Here is a 12,580-nt window from a genome sequence, read left to right as displayed (position 1 = left end):
CTGGGTTAGGTTGTAACCCTGTGTTCTCTGTATAGCAGACTGGGTTAGGTTGTAACCCTGTGTTCTGTGTATAGCAGATTGGGTTAGGTTGTAACCCTGTGTTCTGTGTATAGCAGATTGGGTTAGGTTGTAACCCTGTGTTCTGTGTTCTATGTGTTAGGTTCCCTGTGTTCTAACCCTGTATTCTGTGTTCTATGTGTTAGGTTCCCTGTGTTCTAACCCTATATTCTGTGTTCTATGTGTTCTAACCCTGTATTCTGTGTTCTATGTGTTAGGTTCCCTGTGTTCTAACCCTGTGTTCTATGTGTTCTAACCCTGTATTCTGTGTTCTATGTGTTCTAACCCTGTGTTCTGTGTTATATGTGTTAGGTTCCCTGTGTTCTAACCCTGTGTTCTATGTGTTCTAACCCTGTATTATGTGTTCTATGTGTTTTAACCCTGTATTATGTGTTCTATGTGTTAGATTCCCTGTGTTCTAACCCTGTATTCTGTTTTCTGTGTGTTCTAACCCTGTATTATGTGTTCTATGTGTTAGGTTCCCTGTGTTCTAACCCTGTATTCTGTGTTCTAAGTGTTAGGTTCCCTGTGTTCTAACCCTGTGTTCTGTGTTCTATGTGTTCTAACCCTGTATTCTGTGTTCTATGTGTTAGGTTCCCTGTGTTCTAACCCTGTATTCTGTGTTCTATGTGTTCTAACCCTGTATTCTGTGTTCTATGTGTTAGGATCCCTGTGTTCTAACCCTGTATTCTGTGTTCTATGTGTTCTAACCCTGTATTCTGTGTTCTATGTGTTAGGTTCCCTGTGTTCTAACCCTGTATTCTGTGTTCTATGTATTAGGTTCCCTGTGTTCTAACCCTGTATTCTGTGTTCTATGTGTTCTAACCCTGTATTCTGTGTTCTATGTGTTAGGTTCCCTGTGTTCTAACCCTGTATTCTGTGTTCTATGTGTTAGGTTCCCTGTGTTCTAACCCTGTATTCTGTGTTCTATGTGTGTCCTCTGTCAGGTTACTCCCAGTTGCAGCGTTTCAGCCTGAAGGGTTTTGACATCCTGCAGAACATCCAGATGGGACGGCTGTGTGATGTCAGAGGTACAGTAGGAGGTGTTGGGGCTCTGCAGTCAGATGTCCATAGATCCCAAGTGATGGAACCCAGCGTTGTCTAAAACAGGCTAAATTCATCAAAACTGAAACAAGAAATCTGTAAATTATAACATTCTTTGATGAGGAAGTCTTAAGACGTCCGCATGCTTCCCAGCCGAAACAGTTTCGAGGAGTTTGTGCATATATTATGATGACATTTTGTGACGTTTTTGTTAGTTTTGGACTTTGGTAAGTTTTTTTGGGCTGTTCAGGCACACAACATTTTTGTAGAGGCAAGCCGAAGTTGGTAGCTGAAGACTACGCCCCTTCGTTGGTGATTGGTCAACAGTAGATTCTTCAAGTCTTTGTTGTCATTCAATGAGAGACGGCTCGTTTTCATGCACATTGTTTCATTGAGAAATACTGCACCAAACATCTTAGTTAGATGTAAAATTGTACGACTAAGGCAAAAAGGTCAACATTTATTGCAGATTTCTTGAGTTATCTATTTTGAGGAAGTGTATACTGGCTACGGTGTGTCAAAATGGACAAACCGTACTATTGCTGCTTTTTCTCGTTTTCCAAGCGAAGGTCTTTTAAGGGAGTATGCAAGCTCACTCGTTTGGTTGGCCTAGCCAACTTCAGCTAGCCTCCAGCACACTCGTTTGGTTGGCCTAGCCGACTTCAGCTAGCCTCCAGCACACTCGTTTGGTTGGCCTAGCCGACTTCAGCTAGCCTCCAGCACACTCGTTTGGTTGGCCTAGCCGACTTCAGCTAGCCTCCAGCACACTCGTTTGGTTGGCCTAGCCGACTTCAGCTAGCCTCCAGCACACTCGTTTGGTTGGCCTAGCCGACTTCAGCTAGCCTCCAGCACACTCGTTTGGTTGGCCTAGCCGACTTCAGCTAGCCTCCAGCACACTCGTTTGGTTGGCCTAGCCAACTTCAGCTAGCCTCCAGCTGAACTGAAGCATACTGACGCCTTTAGTCGTACCATTTTACATTTAGCTAAGTTGTTTTGTGCACCAATGAGCAGTATTTCTGAAGTTTGACAATGTCACAAAAGCTAGCATGATTTCTCCAACATTACCTAGCTAGCTCAAGCAGCTGCTGTTGCCGTGACTCCCGCAAGTCAGTGCCTGCAGTAGCCTCAGGTCAGCTGATCCACAGCTGATCCAATCACAGAGAAACAAGCTGATCCACAGCTGATCCAATCACAGAGAAACAAGCTGATCCACAGACTGATCCAATCACAGAGAAACAAGCTGATCCACAGACTGATCCAATCACAGAGAAACAAGCTGATCCACAGCTGATCCAATCACAGAGAAACAAGCTGATCCACAGCTGATCCAATCACAGAGAAACAAGCTGATCCACAGCTGATCCAATCACAGAGAAACAAGCTGATCCACAGCTGATCCAATCACAGAGAAACAAGCTGATCCACAGCTGATCCAATCACAGAGAAACAAGCTGATCCACAGCTGATCCAATCACAGAGAAACAAGCTGATCCACAGCTGATCCAATCACAGAGAAACAAGCTGATCCACAGCTGATCCAATCACAGAGAAACAAGCTGATCCACAGCTGATCCAATCACAGAGAAACAAGCTGATCCACAGCTGATCCAATCACAGAGAAACAAGCTGATCCACAGCTGATCCAATCACAGAGAAACAAGCTGATCCACAGCTGATCCAATCACAGAGAAACAAGCTGATCCACAGCTGATCCAATCACAGAGAAACAAGCTGATCCACAGCTGATCCAATCACAGAGAAACAAGCTGATCCACAGACTGATCCAATCACAGAGAAACAAGCTGATCCACAGACTGATCCAATCACAGAGAAACAAGCTGATCCACAGCTGATCCAATCACAGAGAAACAAGCTGATCCACAGCTGATCCAATCACAGAGAAACAAGCTGATCCACAGCTGATCCAATCACAGAGAAACAAGCTGATCCACAGCTGATCCAATCACAGAGAAACAAGCTGATCCACAGCTGATCCAATCACAGAGAAACAAGCTGATCCACAGCTGATCCAATCACAGAGAAACAAGCTGATCCACAGCTGATCCAATCACAGAGAAACAAGCTGATCCACAGCTGATCCAATCACAGAGAAACAAGCTGATCCACAGCTGATCCAATCACAGAGAAACAAGCTGATCCACAGCTGATCCAATCACAGAGAAACAAGCTGATCCACAGCTGATCCAATCACAGAGAAACAAGCTGATCCACAGCTGATCCAATCACAGAGAAACAAGCTGATCCACAGCTGATCCAATCACAGAGAAACAAGCTGATCCACAGCTGATCCAATCACAGAGAAACAAGCTGATCCACAGACTGATCCAATCACAGAGAAACAAGCTGATCCACAGCTGATCCAATCACAGAGAAACAAGCTGATCCACAGCTGATCCAATCACAGAGAAACAAGCTGATCCACAGCTGATCCAATCACAGAGAAACAAGCTGATCCACAGACTGATTTCTGATAACAGTACCTCTTCATTTAGGGGCAGCATGTCTAGCTACAAGTTAAGCTGTTAGCTGTTTATGTCAGATTAGGTAGCTACAGCGCCTTCAGAAAGTGTTCACACCCCTTTTCCCACATTTTGTTGTTTTACAGCCTGATTTTTAAAATGGATTACATTGAGATTTTGTGTCACTGATCTACATACAATACTGAAGTGGAATTTTTGTTTTTAGAAATTAATAAAAAATGAAAAGCTGAAATGTCTTAAGTATTTAACCCCTTTGTTATGCCAAGCCTAAATAAGTTCAGGAGTAAAAATATGCTTAACAAGTTGCATGGACTCATTGTGTTCAATAATAGTTGTTAACATTGTTTTTTTTTATGACTAACCCATCTCTGTACCCCACACATACAGTTTATCTGTAAAGTCCCTCAATCGAGTAGTGAATTTCAAGCACAGATTCAAGCACAAAGACCAGGGAGGTTTTTCAATGCCTCACAAAGAAGGGAAGCTATTGGTAGATGGGTAAAAAATAAATAAATAAAAATATGACTCAGGGATTTCACCATGAGGTCAATGGTCATTTTCAAACAGTTAGTTTAATGGTTGTGATATGAGAACTGAGGATGGATCAACCACATTGTAGTTTCTCCACAATACTAACCTAAATGACAGAGTGAAAAGAAGGAAGCTTGTACAGAATATAAAATATTTCAAAACATGCATTATTTTTGCAACAAGGCACTTATGTTATGGGTATTGCTTGTCATCGGCAAGGACTAGGGAGTTTTTTAGGATAAAAAATAAACGGAATAGAGCTAAGCACAGGCAGAGTCCTGTAGGAAAACCTGGTTCAGTCTGCTTTCCACCAGACACTGGGAGACTAGAGGAATACCTGGTTCAGTCTGCTTTCCACCAGACACTGGGAGCCTAGAGGAAAACCTGGTTCAGTCTGCTTTCCACCAGACACTGGGAGACTAGAGGAATACCTGGTTCAGTCTGCTTTCCACCAGACACTGGGAGACTAGAGGAAAACCTGGTTCAGTCTGCTTTCCACCAGACACTGGGAGACTAGAGGAAAACCTGGTTCAGTCTGCTCTCCACCAGACACTGGGAGACTAGAGGAAAACCTGGTTCAGTCTGCTTTCCACCAGACACTGGGAGACTAGAGGAAAACCTGGTTCAGTCTGCTTTCCACCAGACACTGGGAGACTAGAGGAAAACCTGGTTCAGTCTGCTTTCCACCAGACACTGGGAGACTAGAGGAAAACCTGGTTCAGTCTGCTTTCCACCAGACACTGGGAGACTAGAGGAAAACCTGGTTCAGTCTGCTTTCCACCAGACACTGGGAGACTAGAGGAAAACCTGGTTCAGTCTGCTTTCCACCAGACACTGGGAGACTAGAGGAAAACCTGGTTCAGTCTGCTTTCCACCAGACACTGGGAGACTAGAGGAAAACCTGGTTCAGTCTGCTTTCCACCAGACACTGGGAGACTAGAGGAAAACCTGGTTCAGTCTGCTTTCCACCAGACACTGGGAGACTAGAGGAAAACCTGGTTCAGTCTGCTTTCCACCAGACACTGGGAGCCATTCAGCAGGACAATAACCTAAAACACAAGGCCAAATCTACACTGGAGTTGCTTACCAAGACGACATTGAATGTTCCTGAATGGCCTAGTTAAAGTTTTGACTTAAATCTGCTTGAAAATCTCTGGCAAGACTTAAAAATGGCTTCCTAGCAAAGATCAACAACCAATTTGACAGAGCTTGAATAATTTAAAGAATAATAATGGGCAAATATTGTACAATCCAGATGTGCAAAGCTCTTAACTATTTACCCCAAAAGACACAGCTGTAATCACTGCCAAAGGTGTTTCTAACATGTATTGTCTCAGGGGGGTGAATATTTTACATTTAAGTCATTTAGCAGACGCTCTTATCCAGAGCGACTTACAGGAGCAATTAGGGTTAAGTGCCTTGCTCAAGGGCACAACGACAGATTTTTCACCTAGTCGGCTCGGGGATTAGAACCAGCGACCTTTCGGTTACTGGCACAACGCTCTTAACCACTAAGCTACCTTATCTAATCAAGATATATTAGTGTTTTATTTTTCATAAATGTTAGAATTTTTCTTCCACTTTGACATTACAGAGTATTTTGTGTAGATCGTTGACCAAATATTACAATTCAATCTATTTTAATCCCACTTTGTAACACAACAAAATGTGGAAAAAGTCAAGGGGTGTGAATACTTTCTGAAGGCCCTGTACATCAGTGTAGGGGGAGGGATTTCTCGCTGATTTAATTGGTGTGAAAAGCTTTGCTAGGAGCGAGAAATGGATCACAACCCAATCTTTTCAAGATATATTTTTCAGGAGCAGTTAGATTGGGCGATCTTGGCGTTACTTCCCATCTTAGTCAGAATCCGCGGTCCTAAAGATGGTGGACACAACAAAATCTAACGCAAACGTGATGTCGCTGGACCCTATGGATACACCGTATATACACTGTATTCAACAACACACAATCTCAATACTCACTCTATACACACAATCACTCATGTCTATACACCATGTCTCCATCTATGCCACTTAGAAGACACATTTATCCAAAGTGACTTGACGCACAGTGAGTGCATACCTTTGCATTAGTATGTACGTGTTAGATCCCTAGGAGAATTGAACCCACAGCCATGTTGTTGCAAGCAGCACGATCTTACCAACTGAGCCATACAGGATGGCCCACAGCTCCTGTAAACCCTGATATCTCCACTGCTCTGCTGTGATCTGAGTTGTGGAGGTGATCTATGTGTCTCTGTGTGGAGGTGATCTATGTGTCTCTGTGTGGAGGTGATCTATGTGTCTCTGTGTGGAGGTGATCTATGTGTCTCTGTGTGGAGGTGATCTATGTGTCTCTGTGTGGAGGTGATCTCTGTGTGGAGGTGATCTATGTGTCTCTGTGTGGAGGTGATCTGTGTGTCTCTGTGTGGAGGTGATCTGTGTGTCTCTGTGTGGAGGTGATCTGTGTGTCTCTGTGTGGAGGTGATCTGTGTGCCTCTGTGTGTAGATAAGATCGTGGAGGTGATCTATGTGTCTCTGTGTGGAGGTGATCTATGTGTCTCTGTGTGTAGATAAGATCGTGGAGGTGATCTATGTGTCTCTGTGTGGAGGTGATCTATGTGTCTCTGTGTGGAGGTGATCTATGTGTCTCTGTGTGGAGGTGATCTATGTGTCTCTGTGTGGAGGTGATCTGTGTGTCTCTGTGTGGAGGTGATCTGTGTGTCTCTGTGTGGAGGTGATCTGTGTGTCTCTGTGTGGAGGTGATCTGTGTGTCTCTGTGTGGAGGTGATCTATGTGTCTCCTGTGTGGAGGTGATCTGTGTGTCTCTGTGTGTAGATAAGAAAGTGGAGGTGATCTATGTGTCTCCTGTGTGGAGGTGATCTATGTGTCTCCTGTGTGGAGGTGATCTATGTGTCTCCTGTGTGTAGATGAGAATGTGGAGGTGATCTATGTGGGCCTGTGTGGAGGTGATCTATGTGTCTCCTGTTTGGAGGTGATCTATGTGTCTCCTGTGTGTAGATGAGAACGTGGAGGTGATCTATGTGTCTCCTGTGCGTCTGGGAGACGACCTGTTCCAATATTACACCAGACTGCTGGGCTTGCAACCGGGAGGCCAGGGAGGGCTCCAGAGGGCCACAGTAGGTCCAGAGGACAGAGGAGGGCTCCAGGGGGCCACAGTAGGTCCAGAGGACAGAGGGGGAGGAGGGGCCAGGACCACCACCACCCAGGCCTCCTCCTGCACCAAACGCTTCACCATCCTCATGCCTGATGCGCTGGAAGACTTCCCGGTAAGAAGGAGACTCAGTGGGTGCTGTGGCACACATCACATTTACACATAACACATAGACTACATTTAATAATTGTACCAAAGAGATTTGATCCATTATAGAATAAGGGTAGCCTCGCACGACCATCCTGTTCTCGCAAGCTTACATTCTGTTTGGCTATGAAGTGAAGTGAAACCAAAGGAGTGCAGTGGTCAGGATGGTGGAATCAGGCAGCGGTCAGGATGGTGGAATCAGGCAGCGGTCAGGATGGTGGAATCAGGCAGCGGTCAGGATGGTGGAATCAGGCAGCGGTCAGGATGGTGGAATCAGGCAGCGGTCAGGATGGTGAATCAGGCAGCGGTCAGGATGGTGGAATCAGGCAGCGGTCAGGATGGTGAATCAAGCAGCGGTCAGGATGGTGAATCAGGCAGCGGTCAGGATGGTGGAATCAGGCAGCGGTCAGGACGGTGGAATGAGGCTAGAATAAGGGTGCACCTGTCAAAATGTTTTCTCTTGCTTATTTGTACATTTATTGAATTCAATAAGTAATGCATTCCCTATAGATGTAAAATTGTACCAGAGATTTTATTTCATGACCGAAGAATGTGCTCTCAAACTGTTGTTGACTGAGAGAGCAACATTCCTTTGTGTGTGGAATTGAAAAGTGCAGTTTGAATATGCTCCCCTAGGGGGCGCCAGAGGAGGTGTAGTTTGGTCTGATCTGGGAGGATAATGGGAGGATGCAGTGTACTGTACACTCTGAAACAGTTGCATTTTATTAATCTGCATCAGGCATTTCTATTACCTTCTAATGAGTTTCATATTAAGACATTTAGGATAATAAATAAGGTAAACATATTATAACTGAACGGATACTAATGTATTCATAATTAATTTAACAGTATTATTTCATGGTTTCCTCGTTCTACTAGTTCTGTCCAATGAATAATTAAAGAACATTTTTAATGGGAATTTTGAATTTCTGTTCTAGTTTAAAGGTTAATTCAAACTGACTTAATTGATGCTGCTAATTAATCACTGATGTTACAATGTTATGGGGGGAGAAGGGGCCTGGACCACCACAGTTAGCTACTTCCTCTACCCTCCGTTCTGTTAGGGGGAGAAGGGGCCGGGACCACCACAGTTAGCTACTTCCTCTACCCTCCGTTCTGTTAGGGGGAGAAGGGGCCGGGACCACCACAGTTAGCTACTTCCTCTACCCTCCGTTCTGTTAGGGGGAGAAGTGGCCGGGGACCACCACAGTTAGCTACTTCCTCTACCCTCCGTTCTGTTAGGGGGAGAAGGGGCCGGGGGGCACCACAGTTAGCTACTTCCTCTACCCTCCGTTCTGTTAGGGGGAGAAGGGGCCGGGGACCACCACAGTTAGCTACTTCCTCTACCCTCCGTTCTGTTAGGGGGAAAAGGGGCCGGGACACCACAGTTAGCTACTTCCTCTACCCTCCGTTCTGTTAGGGGGAGAAGGAGCCGGGACCACCACAGTTAGCTACTTCCTCTACCCTCCGTTCTGTTATGGGGAGAAGGGGCCGGGACCACCACAGTTAGCTACTTCCTCTACCCTCCGTTCTATTGGCCAATGTGCAATCACTATTGAATGAAGTGGAGGAGCTCCGTTTGAGACGATCCTATCAACGTGATCTGAAGAACTGTAATATCCTATGTTTTTCAGAGTCGTGGCTGAACGAGGACATGGTAAATATAAATCTTGCTGGACAGAACGGTGGCGTCGAGGAAGCTCAGGGGAGGGGGTGTGTGTCTCTTTGTTAACAACAGCTGGTACTAATATTAAGAAAGTCTTGAGGTTCTGCTCGCCTGAGTAAGAATAACTCATAGTGGGGCGGCAGGTAGCCTAGCGGTTAAGAGCGTGGGTGGGGGCAGTAACCGAAAGGTCGCTGGTTCAAATCCCAGAGCTGGCATGGTGGGGGAAAAAAACTGCTGTTCTTCCCTTGAGCAAGGCAGTTAATCCCCAACAACTGCTCCCCGGGCACCGATCACATCGATTAAGTCACCTCTCTCATTGTCACGCCCTGGCCTTGAGAGGCCTGTTGTCTTTAGTTGGTTTGGTCAGGGCGTGAGTTTCTATGTTATATATTCTATGTTCTAGTTAGTCTATTTCTATGTTGCAGTGCTAGGTTGTGTGTTTCTATGTTTGGCCGGGTGCGGTTCCCAATCAGAGACAGCTGTCTCCCGTTGTCTCTGATTGGGGATCATCCTTAGGTAGCCCATTGCCTACTGTGTATTGTGGGATCTTGTTCCTGTCAGTCTGGACTTTGTTTCTTGTTTTGTTGTATGTTTATTGAGTAATAACATGTACACTTTTCACGCTGCACCTTGGTCCGACCCGTCTCTCAACGTTCGTGACAGAAGATCCCACCAAACGAGGACCAAGCAGCGTGGCCAGGAGGAGCAAACACCCGGGACACAGCGGGAGGCTACGTTGGTAGATGTCCTCCTCGGTTGGGGGGAAAATCACAGAGGAGGAGGCCGTCCGTTACGGTAAGGCAATGAAGGAGGAAGCCCGGGTAGGAGAAGATCAACGGCGACATCAACGAAGCCGGCCGAATTGGAAGCCCGAGAAGCAGCCCCAAGAAAATTTTAGGGGGGGGGGGGCTCACGGGGTGGACGACGAGGCAGCAGGAGGCCGGGAAAGGGCTGACTAGAGAGGAGGAGGCCGCTATTCTAGAGGTCCTCCAAGACCTGCGGATCGAGAGTCTGAGAGAGGAGGCCACCACGTTACGGGGGCTGTTAGATCAGAGGGAGCAGGAGTTATCCGTTCAGAGGGAGGCGCTACAGGAGGCTCAAAGGGAGAAGGAAGTAGTGGAGTCACGGAGAGAGGAGCTGGTCAGGCAACAGAAGGAGCGTGTGTTCATAGAGGAACCTAGGTATGCGGAGATACGCACTGTGTCGCCAGTGCGCATTCACAGCCCAGTGCGTCCTGTGCCAGCGCCCCGCACGTGCCGTGCGAAAGTGGGCATCCAGCCAGGACGGGTTGTGCCAGCTGTACACTCCAGACCTCCAGTACGCCTCCACGGTCCAGTATATCCTGCTCCGGTTCTACGCACTGTGTCACCAGTGCGCCTCACCAGTCCAGTACGGCCCGTGCCTGCTCCTCGCACCAGACCAGTGGTGCGTTTTCCCAGTCCGGCCCGGCCCGTGCCTGCTCCTCGCACCAGACCTCGCACCAGACCAGTGGTGCGTGTTCCCAGTCCAGTACGGCACGTGCCTGCTCCTCGCACCAGACCTCGCACCAGACCAGTGGTGCGTGTTCCCAGTCCGGCCCGGCCCGTGCCTGCTCCTCGCACCAGACCTCGCACCAGACCTGTGGTGCGTGTCCCCAGGCCGGCCCGGCCCGTTCCTGCTCCTCGCACCAGACCTGTGGTGCGTGTCTCCAGTCCGGCTCGGCCCGTTCCTGCTCCTCGCACCAGACCAGTGGTGCGTGTCCCCAGGCCGGCCCGGCCCGTTCCACCGGTACCAGTCCAGCTCCGGTCAGCGGCTCCATTCCGGAGCCAGAGAAATCCGCTCCACCGGTACCTGATCCAGCTCCGGTCAGCGGTTCCACTCCGGAGCCAGAGCAGTCCGCTCCACCGGTGCCTAGTCCAGCTCCGGTCAGCTGCTCCACTCCGGAGCCAGAGCAGTCTGCTCCACCGGTGCCCAGTCCAGCTCCGGTCACCGGTGCCCAGTCCAGCTCCAGTCAGCGGCTCCACTCCAGAGTCAGAGCATTCCGCTCCACCGGGGTCCAGTCCAGCTCCGGTCAGCTGCTCCACTCCAGAGCCAGAGCAATCCGCTCCACCGGTGCCTGATCCAGCTCCGGTCAGCGGCTCCATTCCGGAGCCAGAGCAGTCCGCTCCACCGGGACCCAGTTCAGCTCCGGTCAGCGGCTCTACTCTGGGTCCAGACGTCAGCCCCTCTCCAGGGTCGTGGCCTCCCACACCAGGGTCCAGACAGGGCTTGGTGCATCACGTACCAGGGTCCAGACAGGGCTTGGTGCATTGCGGGGGGATTGCCGATCCAGGCCCAGACGTCAGCCCCTCTCCAGGTTCGGGGTCTCCCACACCAGGGTCCAGACAGGGCTTGGTGCATTGTGGAGGGATTGCCGATCCAGGCCCAGACGTCAGCACCTCTCCAGGTCCGGGGTCTGAAAATGCTCACTCAGTCCTAGTGGCCGGTGACTTTAATGCAGGAAAACTGAAATCTTTTTTTACCTAATTTCAACCAGCATGTCACCTGTGCAACTAGAGGCAAAAAAACTCACCTTTACTCCACACACAGAGACGCATACAAAGCTCTCCCTCAACCTCCTTTTGGTTTAATCTGAACATAACTCTATCCTACTGCTTACAAGCAAAAACTCAAACAGGAAGTACCAGTGACGCGCTCAAGCCGGAAGTGGTCAGAGGGAGAGGATGCTAAGCTACAGGACTGTTCCGCTAGCACAGACTCGAATACTGTATGTTCTGGGACTCATCCGATGGCATTGAGGAGTTTATCACATCAGTCACCGGCTTCATTAATAAGTGCATTGACGACGTCATCCCCACAGTGGCCGTGCGTACATATCCCTACCAGAAACCATGGATTACAGGCAACATCCGCATTGAGCTAAAGACTAGAGCTGCCACTTTCAAGGAGCGGGACACTAATCCGGACACTTATAAGACGAACCATCAAACAGGAAAAGTATTACATTTACATTTTAGTAGACGCTCTTATCCAGAGCGACTTACATGAGCAATTAGGGTTAAGTGCCTTGCTCAAGGGCACATCGACAGATTTTTCACCTAGTCGGCTCGGGGATTAGAACCAGCAACCTTTCGGTTACTGGCACAACGCTCTTAACCACTAAGCTACCTGCCGCCCAATTATCAATACAGGACCAAGATCGAATCCTACTACACCGGCTCTGACGCTCGTTGGATGTGGCAGGGCTTGCAAACTATTACAGATTACAAAGGGAAACCCAGCCACGAGCTGTCCAGTGACATGAGCCTACCAGAAGAGCTAAATACCTTCTATGCTAGGCAAGCAACACTGAACCAATGCATGAGAGCACCAGCTGTTCCGGACGACTGTGAGATCACGCTTTCCGTAGCCGACGTGAGTAAGACCTTTAAACAGGTTAACATTCAAAAGGCCGCAGGACAGACGGATTACCAGGATGTG

General features: G+C 48.2%; 1 protein-coding gene across 1 annotated transcript in view; it reads left to right on the top strand.

Moving 5' to 3' along the window:
• The window catches only part of iqch (IQ motif containing H), a gene marked incomplete at its 3' end in the record, with an annotated part of 126,524 nt that overhangs the window by 40,993 nt on the left and 72,951 nt on the right, over nucleotides 1-12,580 (top strand). The window contains 2 exon segments of the mRNA XM_084185687.1: nucleotides 1,005-1,088; nucleotides 7,155-7,423. Coding sequence (XP_084041813.1) covers nucleotides 1,005-1,088; nucleotides 7,155-7,423 — 353 coding nt within the window.

This window comes from Coregonus lavaretus (assembly GCF_964263955.1).
Source record: "Coregonus lavaretus genome assembly, chromosome: 21".
NCBI classification, from domain to species: domain Eukaryota; kingdom Metazoa; phylum Chordata; class Actinopteri; order Salmoniformes; family Salmonidae; genus Coregonus; species Coregonus lavaretus.
The sequence above is the reverse complement of the archived record's forward strand: the minus strand, read 5'-3'. Positions and strand labels throughout refer to the sequence as shown.